At 51.6% G+C, this 19,527-nt stretch overlaps 4 protein-coding genes across 4 annotated transcripts; 1 reads left to right on the top strand and 3 right to left on the bottom strand.

Moving 5' to 3' along the window:
* Positions 1-103: 103 nt before the first annotated feature.
* On the top strand, positions 104-10,411 carry GT037_002077 (uncharacterized protein; the record flags this gene model as incomplete). The annotated part of the gene is made up of 17 exons (XM_038927124.1): positions 104-282; positions 332-593; positions 642-735; positions 788-913; positions 971-1,113; positions 1,166-1,280; positions 1,328-1,508; positions 1,567-1,833; positions 2,867-3,191; positions 3,270-3,840; positions 8,533-8,720; positions 8,774-8,855; positions 8,906-9,266; positions 9,323-9,629; positions 9,682-9,913; positions 9,969-10,058; positions 10,107-10,411. The coding sequence occupies 17 exons, from the start codon at positions 104-106 to the stop codon at positions 10,409-10,411; spliced, it is 3,828 nt and encodes a 1,275-aa protein (XP_038790416.1).
* Positions 4,339-6,632, bottom strand: GT037_002078 (fungal specific transcription; the record flags this gene model as incomplete). The annotated part of the gene is made up of 5 exons (XM_038927125.1): positions 4,339-5,311; positions 5,380-5,550; positions 5,614-6,251; positions 6,302-6,387; positions 6,455-6,632. The coding sequence occupies 5 exons, from the start codon at positions 6,630-6,632 to the stop codon at positions 4,339-4,341; spliced, it is 2,046 nt and encodes a 681-aa protein (XP_038790417.1).
* On the bottom strand, positions 7,324-8,052 carry GT037_002079 (uncharacterized protein; the record flags this gene model as incomplete). Its single annotated transcript, XM_038927126.1, has 1 exon — positions 7,324-8,052. The coding sequence occupies one exon, from the start codon at positions 8,050-8,052 to the stop codon at positions 7,324-7,326; it is 729 nt and encodes a 242-aa protein (XP_038790418.1).
* Positions 10,412-11,180: 769 nt separating the features above from the next.
* On the bottom strand, positions 11,181-19,238 carry GT037_002080 (pectin lyase-like; the record flags this gene model as incomplete). The annotated part of the gene is made up of 3 exons (XM_038927127.1): positions 11,181-12,488; positions 12,541-12,689; positions 13,514-19,238. The coding sequence occupies 3 exons, from the start codon at positions 19,236-19,238 to the stop codon at positions 11,181-11,183; spliced, it is 7,182 nt and encodes a 2,393-aa protein (XP_038790419.1).
* Positions 19,239-19,527: the final 289 nt, after the last annotated feature.

Consider the following 19,527-nt stretch of genomic DNA (forward strand, 5'->3'; position numbering starts at 1 on the left):
GGCACCACCTCCCAATCACCTTGCCGGTCGATGTTCTTGAGCACTCAAGAGCCCTGCATAAAGTGAACGCATATCATGAACGATATTCAGTAAAAGTGTCGTCATGGATTACTCGCAATCTAAAGACACTAAAGACGCCAAAGTGCATGACAAGGAGAATGACGGTGGTGAGGACATTGCGATAGGATCGCAGGAAGAAGTAATCGATTACGACTTTCTGCGATCATGGAAATGGTCGACTTTATATCGGAGCGTGCTGTTCCAGATGGTGATGTTCGGAGCGTAAGTAATCCTCTCAGAGACTACCATCGGGATGCTGAATATGGTCAAGGCTTTCGTTGGTTGGCCCAGCTATGGGTGATGCTATATCCAATCTAGGAGGAGGCGGTCTGTCTACACCATGGCTAGCGAATCTTGCAAATTCGTTGAGCTATGCCATGGGCTTCATCAGTACTATCCTCGGAGGCCCAATCATCAACAGGATAGGAATCAAATGGGCGTGCTTCATTGCGGCTCTTACGATGCCCCTTCAAGGATCTGCGTACTATGTAAACGCTAAATTCGGCATCGACTGGTACCTCATAGCATCCAATGTACTATCATCACTCATTCATACGAGGGAAACATACTGACGGCACTAGGTTATCAATGGTCTAGCAGGAGGATTTCTTTATGTCAGTGAAACGACGGCCATGCTATGCTACCCGAGGCCAGAAGAAAAGGGGCTGTACCTTGGTAAGCATCTGCGTGCACCCTGAAGAATGATCGTTGTAATAACCTCTGGCAGGCATCTGGTCGGCTATGCGAAGCTCCGGAAGCTTGATCGGTGGCGCGATAAACTTTTCCACAAACTCGGATAGAGCGTCTGCTGGAGGCATTGCGTGGTCGACATATCTGGTCTTTGTTGCATTCGGTACGTCACAGATACCTGAGCATCAGCTCTGGGTGCACAGTTATTGACAGATAGTAGAATGTACTGGAGTTCTTTGGGCACTGTTGTTGTCCCCTACACCCCGAGTGCGTCGTCGCGATGGCAGCAAAGTCGCCATGTCGGGGAGGATCACTTGGAAGCAAGAATTCGTTGCTCTGTGGAGTTATCTACAAAGCAATAAGGTCAGGAATGAATCAGTCTTCGAAATCTGGAAAGCACCTAACACGATGCCAGGTCTGGTTGATCTTTCTGCCCTCGTTCTACTCTTTCTTTTACGGAGGGACAATGGGTACCTATCTCTCGCTACACTTTTCGGTCCGCGCACGCGCTCTTTCATCTTTTCTTATTCGTATGTATCGACTCTCGGCCCCACCAACTATATGCTGACTAGTACAGCCGCCATTACCATTCCGTCGGTCGTCGTATTCGGCAAACTTCTAGACAGCCAGCGGTGGTCCCAACGGCCCAAGGCATGGGCTGCGTTCTTGCTATGGATTCTGCCACAAACTGGTTGTTTCATCTGGGTTGCTTTTGAGTACCACTACCTCGGCGATAAGGCGGCACTGGATTACGGCTCGTAAGTTATCCCACAGAGAGACAGGCCCCAGTGTGACCGAGACTGACTTGAATAACAGAGAACCTGGAAGATGGGCAAGGGCATACGTGCCGTACCTTATCGTCTTCGTGAGCGGCTACTGGACGCAATTGACACTATACTGGATTCTTGGCACATTCTCCAACGACATGGGTGATTCTTCACGGGTAGGAGGCTTGTTTCGCGCATTTGAGACGGCTGGCCAGGCAGTATCCTATGGTCTGAGCTCTGCGAGTGGTATCGCTCCCGTGGTTCCGATCTATGTGAACTGTGGTTTGCTGGTTCTTACTGTGCCTAGTATGGTCATGTTGATCACTAGGATGCCCAGGAAGCCGTTGAGTAATGTCATCGCTGAATGAAGTTTGTATCGTGCGCGATGGGTTTCCACGAAAAGATTGTATACGTGTATGTTGCTGGAATTTGGGACAGCGTCTTCGAGGTCTCACCGTAGATAGCGATCATCAAGTCATTCAAGAATATTTATCGTGACACATGTTGTGCCCTCATTGCAATATCGTATTCTGCTAATCGAACTGTTTTTCTATACTTGTCCGCATCGCTCCTCTTCCAGCACGCGAACAGCCATTGCTGATGAATATTGTCCAATAGAATTGCCTGATCACCTTGCATCTGATGCAGCGTTGTCGGCGAAAGGTAAGACTGAAGGGCTTTTGCAGGAGTTCAGATGCTGTCACACAACCACAAAGCTTCTAAGCTGAATTGTACTGTACTGAACGGGTGTTCGCTTGCTGGCGGCAAAGTCTACTGCGTCCTTATCGGTGACCGGCCCGGTGACCGGACCGGTCGCGATTGCCTAACGATCACTGCCTTGCGCAGCCACTTGAAGCCAAGGACTAAAGTTCCTGGCTTGTGTATCCTATCCGTCTGATTAAGGTACGTGAGTTCCCGGGTTGGATGCAGTAGAGGCGCACCTGCCTTGAGAATGACTAAGCGTGAGTACCTTAATAGCCCACCTTGCACTTAGGACAGCTCCGTAAACCTACCACCAATACATGAACATGATTCACAACCTACACCTCCAACATGTCTTTTCCTAGTACTGGCGTTAAGCCTTTCCCGGTGGCGGATGCTGTTCCCTCCTATTGGAGGAAACAAGTTGGGCCCATCGATAACCATCGCAGCACTGGACATCTTCCCGCGCAGGCTGATGTTGTAATCATTGGTGCGGGATACGCTGGAGCATCGATTGTGCATCACATAATCGAAGAGTGTGTGCGTTGCGACCGCCCAATCCCATCGATACTTATCCTTGAGGCACGTGAGGCCTGTTCTGGCGCTACCGGACGTAATGGTACGTATCATATGCTCTTGAGATCCAGATTCAATCTCACACGTACTGAATCTGAGGGTTCAGGCGGTCATTTAAAACCAGATCCTTTGTCAAGAGCGGCCAGTGTATTGGAGACGCACGGGAGAGCGGTCGCGGAGCACGTGGCTACATTTGAGGCCCGCCAGGTCGACGCAATTAAAGACCTTGTTCGACGTGAACATTGTGATTGTGACTTCGAAGAGACCAGGGTTACAGACGTCTGCTTTTACGAAGCAGGCCGCGATAGAATCAGAGCTGACATCGCGAAAATCGCTAAAGCGGATATCTCAACTGCGAAAGGGATAAAATTTACTTCAGGCAGCGAAGCAGAAGAGGTATGTAGTGTCTGGAGATGAAAGTATTGACATGCTTCGTGGAACCATCTCTTTGGAGCGATCTGACCAAGCCCATAGGTTTCTGGCGTTTGGGGTGCAAAATCTTGCCATACATATAGTGCCGCTCGCCTGTGGCCTTACCGACTTGTGGCGCACTTGCTAGAGAAAGTGGTGTCTATGGGTGTCAACTTGCAAACAAATACCCCAGTATCGTCCGTCTCAGCAGCCGATGAAAGCACAAAAGATCGTTGGGTCGTGAACACATCGCGTGGCTCCGTTGAGACCAGCACTCTCATTTATGCTACGAACGGATACACGTCTGCTCTCGTACCTGAGATGAAGGAAAAAGTCGTCCCAGTGAGAGGCATAGTAGCGCGCTTAGCGGGCGAGAACGCACCAAAGATGACTGATAGTTATATGATGCGGTTCTCCGACTACGAGTACGACTATATGATTCCTCGACCGGACGGAAGTATCGTCGTCGGTGGCGGAAGGCGCGACTACTACAAAGACTTGGACGAATGGTTTGATGTATCCGACGACAGCAGACTGATGGATGGCGCGCGGAATTACTTTGACGGTTACATGCAACGACATTTCCGTGGATGGGAGAACAGTGATGTACGCACAGAAGATGTATGGACTGGAAGTAAGTGTCATCTGCACCAGCTCCCATTGTTGAATGTTTCAGAACTGACTGATCTTCTCCCGTGTTAGTCATGGGATATTCTAACGACGGGTTCCCTTATGTTGGACCAATTTGCGGAAGACCCGGCCAGTATATGTGTGCAGGATTCAGTGGGCACGGTATGCCGCAGATTTTCTTCTGCGCAAAAGCCGTCGCTTCCATGGTCATCACGGGCGATGCCGAAGATGTGGATCTCCCTGTGCCGTACCGCATCACCAAGAGTAGATGGTATCAACCCAAAGAACATGTGTCTCTCAAGACGTGGCAACAGATTGCGGAAAGCCAGCCTGCTCAAGCACGGTTGTGACGATGAAATAGAGCGAAGAGTTTGGACCTAGATCGTCCACTTTTGCAATGCGAAAATTATCCACTAATTTTCACACGCGCTTCGTTGGCCAAAAGGATTAACCGAACACTTTTTATCGTTCATGTATTGGCGATTCTAGCGTGTGCAGAACGTCATTTCGGTAGCCATGAAAGGCTCTCGAAGAACTCCCTCTCTGTGTTACCATGGTTATCAAAGTCCGAAGTGAAGAACGCCACGCTTCCATCTGAGTTGAGTAGATCAAAATCGAACGGATATCCATCAAGAGATATGTCGCTTGGCATGCTATCCACTGTTGCATCGGCTTTGTTTGGTGTCACCCTTGGGCCTTGCACCGTCGCTGCTTGTATATTTGCATGTTCGGATGCTGAAGACCCAAAACGAGGATTCGTGGACCTTTCCGCTTTCTTGTACCAGTTAAGAAGACCGTTGTAGCCCTCTTCAACCGGATCGTTGGCTTCCGTGGCCACAGGTTTACTTGGTAATGGATTGAACACGTTAAGTCGATGCAGCGCCGCTTCTAGTGTCTCTAGGAGCGACACTTCTGAACGCGCAGAATCGCCCGCAGAAGCCATTTCTCTTATCGCTTGGAGACCTACTTGTAGGGTGCTTGCGAACTCGTTCGTACGGTAACATATGCTATAGGCGATCAAGACCAGCAAGGACGCGCGGCAGGAACTATACTCGGCATAGGACGACTTTGCAAGGCCCATATCGCCCGTCTGCATGATTTGGCATATACTGATAACTTCCTTCGCAGCCGCAACGCAATCCTGGACCAAGAAGTCCCACTGTGAGCGGGACTCTGATGCTTTCCTCCGGCGTACTTCTGGGGATGCGGCCTTGCCGTCTTTGGAATGCTCACTGGACCGCGCGTGACGGTGCGCAAGGATGAAGGGTCGTCCGATGAACATGTGCAACAGGCAACACTCCAGTCGAGTATGGATTAATGCGCGGTTTTTTGGTAGCTCTGTCTGGTGGTTCGGGGTTGGCGATAATGCACTCCCGTGAGGAGGTGCCCAAGGCCCTCGCAAATCTGCCTTCATGCGCTTGATACGGTTCAGGATCGCCCCGACTTCGGCATTTGCACATTTTCGGAGACATGATCTGGCAAGGTATAGTCAGTTGGTTGTCTTCTGTTTCTGTGTATTTAGAAAGTCTCAATCTGGACTTACATTTCGTGGAGGAATGCCTCAGCATGCCTTGTGAGCTTGATTGATTCCAGGAGACCTTGAGGATAGAAAGAGTCATCGTTCACAAGACGTGCTTCAGAGCTCTGAGGTAGATCTGCATCGATATCGGCTTGTACGATGGATATCGGGCGGCCGTGGTATATACCAATCTTTCTAGTGGGTCGGATTCGTCAGCACGGAGACGATGTGGTATCAGAGAGTTAAGAACCGACGAACCTTTCCATGCAGTACACTGTCCACCAAATGCGACGTCTGATCTCCTTGGTTCTTGGATCGAGGACGTTGCGCGAAACCTTTCGATGCATCCCGTTCTGTATGGCCACCTTGATAGCTAAGTTTAGATAGATGTAACTCAGCCCAGATGCATCAATGGGTAAGGAATATAGGCCGAGAAGCAAGAGTACCTGGACGCTGAGCAGCGAGCCAGCATGGATGACTTCCGAAAGTAGCTTTGCCACTTGACGGTAAAAGCCGGATCCAATTTCGAGCTCCCAACTACTCTGAACTTCGGAGTCTGTTGCAAGGTCCGTGCTGGAAGTCTTATGACGATCGGGCGATTCTAAATGGACATATTGAGTTCCGACTGCCAGCACCATCAGTACTACACATATTGCAGTAACATCTTTAGAGCGTAGCGAGACCGGTTTGGTGTATATGTTGTCTAGGGTTTCATCAAACCAGCGTCGGTCTACATAGTAGTAGACGCTGGTGGCATGCTTGAAGAAGACATTGGTCAAGAAGGTGGCAACAGGACGGGGTGGCATAACAGCGAGGATGTCCGAGATGGAAGTTGAAGTTGGATCTGCCTCACCAACGCGAATGAAATCCGGTACTCGCGTTACGCTTTCTAAATTCTGATAGAGATGGTGAGCAAAGAGGAACAGACTAGGCTAGCCGCACGTACCTGCACATTGGCTTTGGCCATGAGTTCGTCTATATTGCGTTTGATATGCATGGAAAAGTTCCAATGAGAGAACTCGCCTGAGTAATCTGCACAGTGATAAAATGTCTCGTCAGTGTGCTTGAAGGAAAACAAAGAGGTTCAAGAAGCACGTACGGACTATCGTACCGTCTACGCGGTCAATGGTACAATCCTCATCTCCAATATCGGGACTGTCAGACACTTGGACATTCTCCGACGGCTCGATAGACTCGGGAATGATCTCGTTCTGGTCGCCTGGTGGTGTGGGCGAAGACAGGGAATCGCACATGCGTTGTAGAGAAACGGTATCCATGGCGAGATTGGGAAATTGGTGTTTGACTATGAATTCCATACATCGCATGCGGTCCATCAGCTCACTGAGCGAGTCAGGAAGGCCCGGTCCTCGCTTGTCCACTGCAGCAGGCGCAACATTGTATCTACACGGTCGGCGCAGATGGCGACAGCGCCTACACGGTGTACCATCCTCACATTTCTCTTTGAGACGGCGACACTCATCACACCTATGCGATGCTTGTCAGCCAACACTCTGCCTCGCGTACTTCGGCGAGACAGTGGTGGGTCTTACGCGCGAACTGCTCGTTGTCGCTCCTCAGCCGCTAGATGACGCTTCTTGGTGGGTCTTGGAGGCTCAACGTCCATAGCTCAATTGAACAAAACAAGACTAGGTAAGAGCTGAAGAGATTGGGTCGGCGGAAGGGTTCTGAGCATACGTCGTGGATTCACAGCTGTCAAGGACACCCACCTACTAGAGCGCGAGCGATAAGACAGTTAAATGACGCGCAATGCAGCGACGTTGAAGCCGTCCAGCTTCCTGTGGGCGCTCCGCACAAGGCTTATCCATTATGGGTTAGTAGTAGTCCTGGCTTATCACAGACACGCGATACACCGGCTAATTCGCATCACAAGAGATAATGGCGAACATCGGGCAAAATACTGGGGAGGAGTAGGAAAGAGCATGTGGAGATGAGCATCCTTTACTGATGTCATTGAGACTTATCTACAATCTGCTGTGCCATTTCCATGAGACCTCCAGCCACCACCTCTAACTTCACGTCACTAAAAACGTCGAGACAAGCTTCCTTCTCGTACACCGAGCTCCATGCTCCACGAAAACCGACTTTTGTGGCCGCTGCGACATCCCACATGTGTGCTGCAGCGAACCATTTCACATCGTCTGCCCCAAGTCGTTTCCATACAGCTTGATAAGCGGGAAGAGCGGGTTTAGCCATGCCTGTATTGTCGCAACTAATGAAATTCTCCAGCGGCATGTCTACACCGGCGCGTTCGAAATAGCCTCTGACCCGTTGCACATCTCCGGTGGTGAAGCACCAGACTGTAAAGCCGTTGTCGCGCAGCAACTGGAATGTCTCCCGACAGCCAGGTCGCAGCTGTAAAGCGGAATAGCCCTCGATGCACTGTTCCCGCTCCTCTTCAGTAGCTATAGCCCGAGGATCGGCGATGCCACAAAGCCTGAGAGTCCGGTAGAATAGTCCTCGGAGAATGTCCTTGTAAGGCTTGTAGCTTTCGGAGATGGATAAGAAGGTAAATTCCAGCTCAGCAGCTGTCTGCCAGGTGTACCCGAAGTGTTGCGGGGTTACGTAATGATGGCGAAGTTTTGCACCCAAGACTGAGTCTATGCGTTCGTAATAGGCGTCGAATGATACGCAGGTGCCGACGACGTCGAAAACTACGTGCTTGAGAGGCTGTGTCATTCTGATTCCCAGTGTGGTATGTGGTAACTAAGATCAAGGAGTTCGACAGCGGTAGATGCAAGATATGTCGACATGGCATGAGTGACAGACCTGTGGAGAACAGACCCCTGTATCAAGCTCGGTACCTTAATGTCTCGTTATGGTGAGTAGCGGTATTAGTGGATGATAGAAGACCGGCCCGGTCTGAGATGACTGCCGCAGCGCTCGGACCACGTAGTTATCGATCGTGACCGGAGCTCACCCGGTTCTGCCATTGACACATAGGTACCTAGGTACGATAACGATGAGCAGTAGCTTCAGCGAACTCCGGACCGGTATTATCGTTTCTCAAGCTCTAGCTTCCTAAGTTGAAGTGATAAGCTCGATGACCGGGCCAGGTAGCCGGTCGGTTTTCGAAAGAGCGGTGTTCGATTGCCGATATGAAAACGTATACGATGTAGATGGCCGCGCGAAACGTGCTCTCTGTTCGGTCGTAGAAAGTAATCTGTTATTCTCAATTCCTCAACATGGTTTTACCAACTGCCAACCCCACCAAATCCTATTGGATTGAGGCTGCGAATTCGCCATTGCGCAACTTCCGCTCTAGCGAAGCGTTACCAGAAGAAACCGATGTGGCAATCATCGGCGGTGGTTACGCCGGCGCATCGACAGCTTACTGGATCAACAAAGTGTGACCGCACCAAAATGATTTGTCCATTCACCAACTCTGACGGGTGATTAGTATACAGAGAATGCTTCAAGACAGCCTCACGTGACTCTCCTAGAAGCTCGTGAAATTTGCGGAGCTGCCACCGGACGCAATGGTAATAGTACTTACATCTCGTCCCTTGGAGAAACACCTAACAACGAATAGGAGGACAATTGAGGCCGCATGCTTATTCCCGTTATGTAAAATGGTCGAATCGATTTGGCCCCAATGGTGCCATGGAGCTTATCGAACATGAGATGGCTCATTTGCCGGCATTTAAGAATCTAACTGAGGAAGAAGGTATCGCGGAAGAGGTCTGTCTCAAGTTCGGAGAAACGTTCGATGCTGCCATGACCGATGAGGCCTGGACGAGGCTCAAGGGCGCGCTTGACGCCATGCGGAGGGATCATGGCGACCATCATGAGATCGTCAAAGTGTGCAGAGTAATCGAAGACGCGCACAAAGCGGAGGAGTTTACACAGATGAAGGGTGCTTTTGCTGCAGTGGTGCATCCTGCAGGGCAAATGTCGGTTCTTCCCAACTGTACTACTCTCTCACGCAGACCTACTAACATCGTCTCAGATGGCCATACAAATTGGTGCATGCACTCTTGCGTATCGTTCTGCAGAAAGGCAACCTCAATCTGCAAGCTCACACCCCAGTCACGGACGTTTCAGCGCGAGACGCTGAAGGTTGGATCACAGTCAAAACTGAGCGTGGAACTATTCGTGCCAGATCAGTCGTTCACACGACAAACCGATGGGCTTCTCATCTTCTTCCTGAGTTCAGTAATCTTATACTGCCTGACAGAGGAACTATTGCGGCACTAAAAGCGCCCCCGGGATTCATAAAGCATACCGGTGCCCAACATTGGGATTCAGTCGTCAACGTGAGGCTCACATATGCTCCCTTCACAATCGATAACCTGCTAACAAAGACAGAACTATCATCTCCAGCTCCCTCCGCCATACAACACTATCATCATTGGAGGAGCAAGGCAGCTTCTTGTCCACAAGCCAGAAGATTGCTTTCCCAGCGATAAGAACGATCAGCAGATTGCTGGAGCAGCTGCATTCTACGAATCTTGGGGCCCCTCTGATGTCATAGGCTCGCCTGATGCAGTTCCAGCGGAACTCAGCAAGGAAGCCAACGAAGGCGGCTGCTGGACTGGAAGTAAGGAAACACCATGTCGGTGAACTTGACATACAGTTGGCTGACTAAACTGCAGTTCAAACCGAATCTGCAGATGATTTTCCATTTGTTGGTACGGTGCCACAGCGGCCGGGCCATTTCATTGCGGCTGGGTTCGCGGGACACGGTAAGTATACTCCATTGCTGAGGATCACAGATAGGCTAATGGGTAAAGGCATGCCTCGCGTGCTGGGTTCGGCTGCTCACGTCACGCCTCTTGTACTAGAGTCGCTTGGTGTTGAATATAGCCAGCCCCTTGTTGCCGCATCATTTCCTCCACTGCCTCAACCGTTCCGCACTACCGCTGAACGGATTGAAAGACTCCAGGATACGAATCTCAGCGCGCTCGCTGAGGAGTACAAGCAGAGCTGTGGAGAAAGTGCGAAGAAGCCATTTTGCAATACCACGAGGGTCATGTCTGTGCTTGCAAACCCGTGTTCCTGGGATGGTGGCGACCAGCAGATCATGGTCCAGCCATGATGTGAACGTGTGTGGTTTGGACTAAGGTGAAAGTACCAGAGAAAGCATTATAGAAATACCATACCTATCTACATTATGAAGCAGGGCGCGAACACCAGGGATCCGTGTACGACGTCTTAAACGCTCTGGCAATGTTTGTCTTTCTTTTTGTTCAACGTCCAATCTGAATGATGTTGCCACGATCTTTGATCAATATACTGATTACTACGTCTCAGCTACCATCCCCGATGGGGCGCTGAGATGATCTCGTTCAAGGCGCTTTCTGCTGTAGTCATTCGCAGTATATTATACAAAGATAACCGATGTCTTCCACATACGACCATAGGACACTGAAAATTAGGCTTCCCGTCCGCTCAGCCATATACAAGCAGTGTACCGGCGGATTAGTAGTTAGGTGGGTGACCACTAGCGAATCCCCGCTGTTGTATGTTTTTGCCTTTTTGCAGTAATGTTGTAGAGCTCCAGCGACGACGCGCTTGGGTCTTTGGAACGTGACACAATGTGCTTACCTTTTGCTTCGGCTGTTTGCATGTTTGTACAAGATCTAGACCCACTCTGACGTAGTGAATGCCTTGCTATGATATCGATGGGATGTCCCATGTCTCAAATGCTGGGAACGCTTCATGATGTTGTCGCTGTATCGAAAGACATTGTTTACTTCCACTTCCCTTGGGATAGATGATTGGTTAGGTGAAGGACATTCGTATATACATTCTATCGTTCAGTCATACGTCAAGCGTTATATCTAGTTGCCCTTGTCGTCAGGCATCTACTTCTTCTTTGGGACCATGGACAAAAGAGTGTCGGCGTCTCTGATTCCAGCCAACTGACCCTGCTGCACGCGCTTAACAGTAAGCGCGGCGATGAGGGCGGCACCGACACCAGAGCCGTCCTCAGCGGGGAGGACCTCGACGGGGTCGCCCTTGCCCTTGCCGTACTTGTTCGGCCAGCCCATAATCTCCTTGAGCGCCTGAGCTTGGCGGACCTTGAAGTGTGGGTACTTTGTGAAGACGGAGCCATCGGCACCAACATGAACTTCATCCCACTTCTTGTGCTTACAGATGGCGGAGACACCGCATGCGGTAAGACGGGCAGCACGCGTACCGATGAGTTCGGCGAGGCGGCGGATGAGCTCAAGTTCGGGCTTGGTGCAATCGAGGCCGAGCTTCTCCTGGAAGAGATCGTGTGTGTCTTGCAAGTTCTCGAACCTGTCCTCCTCAATTGAAGACAGGAAACCTGCGTCAAGCGAGTAAGGCTTGTCGAGCTTGCTAGCGTTTTGGCCTTCGAACATGTGGCATTCGTTACCCTTGTGTAGATCCTGGAGAACCAAACGGAAGATCTCGCCAAGGTACAAACCAGCGACCATCTTCTCGAAAGATTGCTGACCAGGTCGTGGTGACTCCTTGTCAACAATGACATCGTACTTTGTCCTTGGGAGGACCTGGTGCTCGTTGTCAAAGGCTCCCCACTCGCAGTTGATGGCCATGGGCAGCTTGGGGTCAAGGTTCATGTGCTTCAACTTGGGGATGGCGCCACACTCCTCCATGTAGGCGGCGTTGCAGCCAGTGCCGAAGATGCAGCCAATCTTGATGCTCGTGTTAGTATAGGCGGAAGCGATCATAGTACCGGTTGTGTCATTGACCAGAGCGGCAAGCTTGATGGGTACACCGCGCTCTTCGAGAGCGGCCTTGAAGCCTGGTACGACGTCGACACCCTCCATGCCGGCTACATCGAAGCCCTTGGTCCACCGCTGGAGAACTCCGTGGTCGATGGCGTCTTGGGAGACGGGGTATGAAAAGGTGAAACCGAGGGGCAGATGGTCGAGCTGCTCGTTTTCGTGGTGGTATTCGATGAACTGCTGAAGACAATCAGCGACGTAGCCCCAGAGCTCGTCGGCGGTTCCGGTCTTCAACTCTTCGGGCATGCGATACTTTGATTGTATGATCTCGAACTCGCCCTTCTCTTCTGTCAGGGTGACCTCGCAGACACGCAGGTTGGTACCGCCCATGTCAAGGGCGAGGTAGCTGCCGGTTTCGTTGCCATCGGGGAAGGCCATACACCAGGTGGGAATCATGGGCTGTGGGGGGTCAGCGCGGTTCTGGAAGAGGGCATAGCGAGCTGCAACTCACAATGCTTCCGCCCTGTTCCGACAAGCCCTTCTCGAGTTCGCCGACGAAGTGGTCCGAAATCTTCTTGAGCTTATCTGTAGGAACGACAAACATGTCTTCGAGCTTGTCGATCTGCTCCTTCAGATCCTTGGGCATGTCCGCCATGGAGCCTAGCACAATGTTATTCCATCTGTCCTTGGGTGCGACGACAAGACTCGAGCATACCCCTGCGGGAGGGCGGTTTCCTTGCGCCTAGTAGCACCATGATTGCGGTTGTGAGGGTGGATTAGGTCAAGTTGTTGGTGTTATCGCGAAAGACACGGCGGTGATTCTGAGAACGAGAGTTCAGGACGAGAGGTGGGGACCCTGACGTAGAGTGTTAGTCTCTGAATGACCAAGGAGCCCTGTGGGCTGGCTAGACCGCAACGAAACAGCTCAATGGTCATGCACGGCGGTCAATCCCACTTTTGTATACGATATTTGCTTCTCCACCCGCCCAGGTTGCTTTTGGAAGTGCTATGGGGGGGACATGGGCTTACCGAGATAGTGTAGTGATGCAAGCCCGCTGTGCTGTCTGCCAATGGCTCGCGACGTTGCTCGGTAAGCGGTGTACACGTCGGAAAAAAAGCGTAGAGTGAGTGTGATGGATAGCCCAAGGGAGCGGATGCGCAAACGAGGGGCACAAGCGTAAAATCCATAGCTGTTGAGCTGGGCCCCCGCCCCGCTATCCCACGCCCCGTCGCAGGAGACGACTCCGGCGGCTTTTGTTGCCATGACGCACCTCTAACGTGGTCCTGGCCCGGCCTGCACAAGGCTGACGCTCCCGCCGACGCCCCTCGCTTGCACTAGCCCGCTTCGCCCAACCACCGGGCCCGATTACTCATCACGACAAAGCTCACATCGCTTCACTTCATTAGGCGTTAAACACTACACATGTACAAGAATCACATTTCCCTCGTCAGCTCCAACTACGAAGCTGTACAAGCGCCCGCACCCTTGGCTGTCTTCGTCCCCCAACTGAGCACAGTCGCCGTGCTCTTCACGACTACCGTCTTCGTCTTGGGTGTTCCACTAACAGTCTCCGTCTTCACTCCTCCACCCAACGTCACCGTCTCCAACTTGGTGCTCGTAGAAACCGGTAGCGTGATTGTCGTCTTGGACGTCACATCGCTCGACTTGGTAATATAGACTGTTTCTTGCGCCGCGAGTATGGTCCATGTCTTCGAAGCCGTCTTGAGAGAGCTGATGGTAACTGCTGGTTCCGTGACAGTGGAAAGTACCGTCTTCGTGACGAGCTCAGTTGAGTAGAGTGTGCTCGTCGAGGCCTTGAGAGTCGTCGTCTTGCCCACCATCTCTGTTGACAGCACAGTTGTATAGTAGGTGGAGCCTGCTTGCGCAATCGTCAAAGTCTTCACCACCGAGGTAACCGTGATTGTGCTGGTGCTGGCCTTCAGAGAAGTCGTCTTAGTGGCAATGGAAGACACGGTAACTAGGGCAGTCGAGCCTGCTTGAGTTGCAGTAGTTGTAGCTACGTAGCTGCTAACCGTGGTGCTGATGGTGAGCGTAGTGGTGCTAGCCACGGCACGGGGAATGACGGCGCCTCGGCGGACCAGGTTCTGAGCACTGCCAGTAGGTACGCAAGACAAAGTGGTAGTCGACTTCTTGGTAGTTGTCTTGATCGAGATGCTGCTAACAGTGACTGAGCTCTTGGGCTGCACAGTAGTTGTCTTGGTGGTGCTTGGCTCAACAGAGATGGTAGTCTTGACGGTCGTGGAGGCCGCCTTCTGGGTCTTGGAGCTTGTGATAAAGACGGTGGATCCCTGGCTGATAGTGACTGATGTCGGCTTGGGTGAGGACGTGTACAGGACAGTGACAGTTGTAGTACCCTTGACTGTTGAAGTTGTGGCTCCCGTGGTAGTTACTCCAGCTTCGGTCACGGTGCCCTTGACTACACTAGTCTTGGTAACAGGCTCCGGTGTGATTGTTAGACCAACGTCTTCAGTTACTACCGATGTAGACGTAGAGGTAACGTCAGGAGACACGATGGAAGTAGTGGCAGTTACCTTCAACGTGCTAGTCTTTAGCACATCGATAGCACTGATCGAGAGAGTTTCTGTGCTCTTCACGACAGTAGTTGAGGTGACCTCAGGTGCGGTAACAATCGCGCTTGCGGTGAGCTTTGCGATCACTGTAGTTGTGGTGTACGCGGTGACGATCGGTAAGCTACTTGAAGATGTGAGACTGATAGTCGACAGCGACGCGGTAGAAGATGCGGTAGAAGAAGAGACGAGAGACGAAGATGCAGCGCTACAGACTTGCGGCGAGCCCATTCCAACCGTGAAAGGCTGGGTATCAACGTATCGGAAATCGATGAACGCAGTCGATGGGAAGAACGACGCAAGTTGAAATTGAGCGACATCGCTGTCTGAAAGCTGCTGGCTGAAGCTGGCACGCTTACAAATTGCGGAACCGGGACCAGTGTTATGGTATTCTCCATAAGTGACACCGTCCGTCTGGGGGTTGCTCTTTGACCATTGCGCCCACCCAGCAGGGCTGATCATGGCGTCAAGGTAACATGCGACATAAGCAACGCGCGAAAAGCTATTCCACGGGCGGCCGAGGCTAACGCTGCTGAAAGACACAGAACCAGGAGCTGGCACAATTCTCGATTGATCAAACACGAAACCAGCAGCGGTCGTGTTGGTGGTACGCTTGTGGGCCGTGATGCTGATTCCATCCTCGTTGGAGGCGATGGTTGAGTCCAAGAAGTATGCGGATCCAGAGCCATAGATGAAGTCAACGTTGCCCTCAATGTACGTCTTGAATGTGAAGAGGTTACCAGAGACACTGAGAGTGTCTTGGTTACCGTAGATCTGACATCCATACAGCGCAGCAAACTTGCTACTTTGGACAGCAAAACCAAGCGAGGCAATGTTCTGCTGCGTGCCATTGTTGTTACGGAAGTTGATGTTGAAACCATGGAAGTAGTTGCCCTTGGCGTAGACAGTGGCTCCGTCAGTGTTGCTACCAGAAGTACCTTGTGTATCGATGCCGCGGCTGAACTGGATAGTGACCTGATTCTTGGAGTAGTCATCGGTCGCATCGGAGTATCCGCGGAAGATGGTATGACCAGACTTTGCGATGATAAGCTGCTCCTCGTAAACACCGGGGTAGATGAAGATGGTAGCATTCGTCTTGCTCGTCGTTGGCGCTGCGTTGAGAGCGCCCTGAATAGTGTCGTAGGTAACAACACCATCAATAGGCGTCTTGGAAACGATAAGGGCGTCAGCTGGCGGGGTAGTGCCATTGAAGACCGAGGTGCCGTTGACATTGATGGGTCCCGGAGGAATGACAACGGGCACTGAAGGCTGCGGGGTGACAATGGAGTTGAAGTAAGTCATGTCGATCCATTCGGTTGAGTCCATCACCGATGACAAGGAGTAGGTGTCTGAAGTAAGCAACGTAGCGTAACCAAATGACTCACGAGCAGCAGCGTTCTGCTCCCAATTTGAGGGTCCAGAGTTGTTGAATTCGGCGAAGGTGATGTGATCGGTACGTGGGTCGGTTGCAGACCAGATCTTCCATGCGGCAGGAATGATGGTAGCGTCGATGTAAGAATTCTTGACAACAACAAGAGCGTACGCGGAGTAAGGTCGGCCGAGGTAGACCTTGTTCGTAAGGTCATCAACTGCGTTGGGAGCTGCAGTGAACAAGCATTGGTCGAAGATGTAGCCACCTATTTCGGTGCTTGATTTCCTGCTGTGCGCCGTAATCGCCGACGACTTGCGCTTGGCTCCAATCGTGCATCCCTTGAAGTATGCCTTAGAGTAGCCCCAGATGAAGTCAATAGCACCACCAATATAGCACGACTCGTAGTACTGGTAACCGGCTGTTGCGCCGTTTAGGAGAGTGTCTTGCCAGCCATCAAATGAACAAGCGTAGAAGGCGATGTCGTTTCCGTAGATCGAGCCTGCGAGCGTGACGTATGAAGGCTCGGAGCCATCAAGGTTGTCCGTGTTGATCATGTTGACGTTGTACATGCTGATCCGGCTTGATGCTGTGGCAAATACAGCGGTCTCCGCGTTGGAGTGGCCTACAGGTAGCGGGGACACAGAAAGACCACGAGCAAAAGAGATGGTAACTTGATTGTCCTTGTAGGCTTGACCAGGACTGCCAGTAGTATATCCAATGATCCTAACAGCACCAGGGCGGTTGACAGACGGGATCTGCTCGTTGTAGGTGCCAGGGTATATGAAGATGGTCTGATTGGTCTTATCTTGAGGGAGCGAGGCAAGAGCGGCAGTGATGTTCGTGTACGCAGCATTGTTGCTACCATCTTTGGAGACGATCACAGCACCCAGTGGTGGCAGGGTACCGCTGTCAGGATGAGCATTTATGGTGGCAGTAGTTGTTGGCCCGGATACGGTGCCATTAGCCGAGGGTGACGGAGATGGCGATGGCGAGGTAGCCGTAGGACCCGTAAGGCTGTACGAAGGGATCGCATTGTACGCATCCATATCCAGCCACGCCGTGCTACCGATCCATGCAGCAAGCTCGTACTTTGCCGCTTGAGACGCTGTCAACTTGGTCGCAAAGTTGGCGCGCTGAGTAGTATCCGACCAACTACCAGGACCAGTGTTGTTGTATTCGCCGAATGTGACTCCAGAAGTCTGAGGGTTGTTCGTCTGCCATACGGCCCATCCGGCGGCGGATATGTGCTTATCAATGTACGAGTTCATGTAGACGGCGATGGAAAACTGGCTGTAGGGTCTGCCGAGATAGGACAATCCAAAGTTGTTGCCATAGGTAGAACTGTAGGTGATGACAGAGGAATCGAACACGTAGCCACCAGGAGCATCTGCAGTAGCCCTGGAGTTTGCAGCAACGTAAGCACCAGGTGTGTTACTGACGATCATGCACTGATGGAAATACGCAGTAGAGAAACCCCAGATGAAATCGACACTTCCCTCAACGTAGCAGTTGCTGAAAACTTGGGTACCCTTGTTGGCAAGTAGCGTATCCTGGAAACCGACGAATGAACAGCCATACGCGGCGATGTTAGCGCCGTAGAAGTCCGCAGCTAGCGCGGCGGTGTTGGTGGTCTGCGGGTACGTGTTGACAAAATCGATGTTGTAGAGAGCCATGCCAGAATCGCCACTGGGCTTGGAAAATATGACAGGGGTTTGCTCGTTCTTTCCAGCACTGGTAAGTTCACCACGGGAAAACTCAAGGCGAACCTTGTTCTGTGTATAGTCGTTCGTGAAATCGGTGAAGCCTCGGAGGGTAACCTTTCCCTTGCGGGTGATCGAAAGCTGCTCGACGTATGTACCCGCACCAATCTTAATGGTGTATGAATTACCGTCATTAGGCAAAGCATTGACAGCAGATGTAACGTTCGAGAACTCGCAGGGTCCTGGCGTCTTAGAAACTACAAGTGTCGGAGACGCTGCTGTGATGGAGCAAATCGATGCTGCTGGAGTTGCGCTAGATGTCATTGATGCGGTAGCAGTAGCGTTTGAAAGGAGGCTAGAGATGGCAGAGATGGACAACGACGCCGACGATGATGCTGATGAGGACACGGTAGACGAAGCGGTCGATGCCGCAGACGAAGCGGATGCAAGCTGGGCATCGTCTGATGCTTTCAAGGATGTCACAACATCTTGGTCAATCCATGTGAGCGAAGAGCTAGCGTAAGGGTAGAATGCGCTACCAAAGACTTTGTCGATGGTGAACTGAGAGACCTGTTCAGCCGAGAGGGGAACATCGTAGTTTGAACGAGCAGCAGCATTCTTGCTGTAAGATCCCGCACCAGTTGTAGCAAATTCACCGAAGAAGGATGGAGTAGTAGCTGCCGAGGGGTGAATACCAGCAGGAGCGACCAAGCTTCCTATGGCGGTGTTTCTGTAAATCGTCACAGCACCGGGACCGTTAGGAGCTGCGAGCCATACATTGTTGTTGGTGTATCCAGATTTCTGCTGGATGGAGCTCGAATCGAAGACAACCGTAGAGTTGGCGAAGTCGCCACCAGTAGGCTGTCCACCCTTGTTGTATACGATGAGGGCACTCGAACTAAGTGGCACGACTGTAGATTTGTAGACGTAAATGGTTGGGTAGTTGTAGAAGAGATAGTTCGAGCCCTCAATGTATGATTTGGCGAAGAAGGCGGTTCCATAGGAGGCAGAGATGGCAGTGCCACCAGGCGAAACGACTGAGCAACCGTAGAAAGCGATATTGCCTCCCCTGAGGTTGAGAACAACTGCATTGGTTCCTGCAGATACCGCGGCAGAGTTAACGATGTTGATGTTACGGACAGTGACGCCTTTGATCTTGTCGGTGCCGATCTTGAAAGGGGTGTCAGTGGCAGCGATAGTAACCTTGTTCTCAGACCAATCGTCAGCGCCTGTGGGTGTGGGCCCGGCAATCGTCACAGTAGCTTGCCCTTGAACAGTGACGGCCTCGGAGTAGGTACCGGGCAGAACGGAAACGGTGGCGATGCCGCTGTCCTGAGCTGCTTTAACAGCTACATTGATGGCGGTATAATCTCCAGATCCATCTGTAGCGACAGTGATGCATGATTTCGGACCTGAAGCAGTAGCCGATGGAGTCGTGAGGGGGGTTGAAGACGCAGAAGAAAGACGTGTGGTACTCAAGGTGGCATTCAAGGCACTACTCTGAGCAGCTGCAAACCCAAACAGGGCAGCAACAGCGAATGAACGCATAGCGAATGACGATCAACCGACGAAGACGGGAAGCGATCGATGAAGATTGGAAGTGCATGGTAGTTGATGATACTTAAGCTCAAGATCCTCACCATGGGTTCACGGGGCTGACTCCAAATCGGGTATACCACGACAACGTGGTCTGGATCCCGTTTACATTCTGACACTTCGGTAAATCCGTTTTCTACGCTTGTCGCCTGAGTCGTATATCGGACAGGGTAGATAGCCGGTGGGTCTCTCCAAAAGTACCAGGGAGGAAAGCCACAATCGATATCCACTGCAGTATAAG

The sequence above is a fragment of the Alternaria burnsii genome (genome assembly GCF_013036055.1).
Source record: "Alternaria burnsii strain CBS107.38 chromosome Unknown 750, whole genome shotgun sequence".
In the NCBI taxonomy this organism is placed as follows: domain Eukaryota; kingdom Fungi; phylum Ascomycota; class Dothideomycetes; order Pleosporales; family Pleosporaceae; genus Alternaria; species Alternaria burnsii.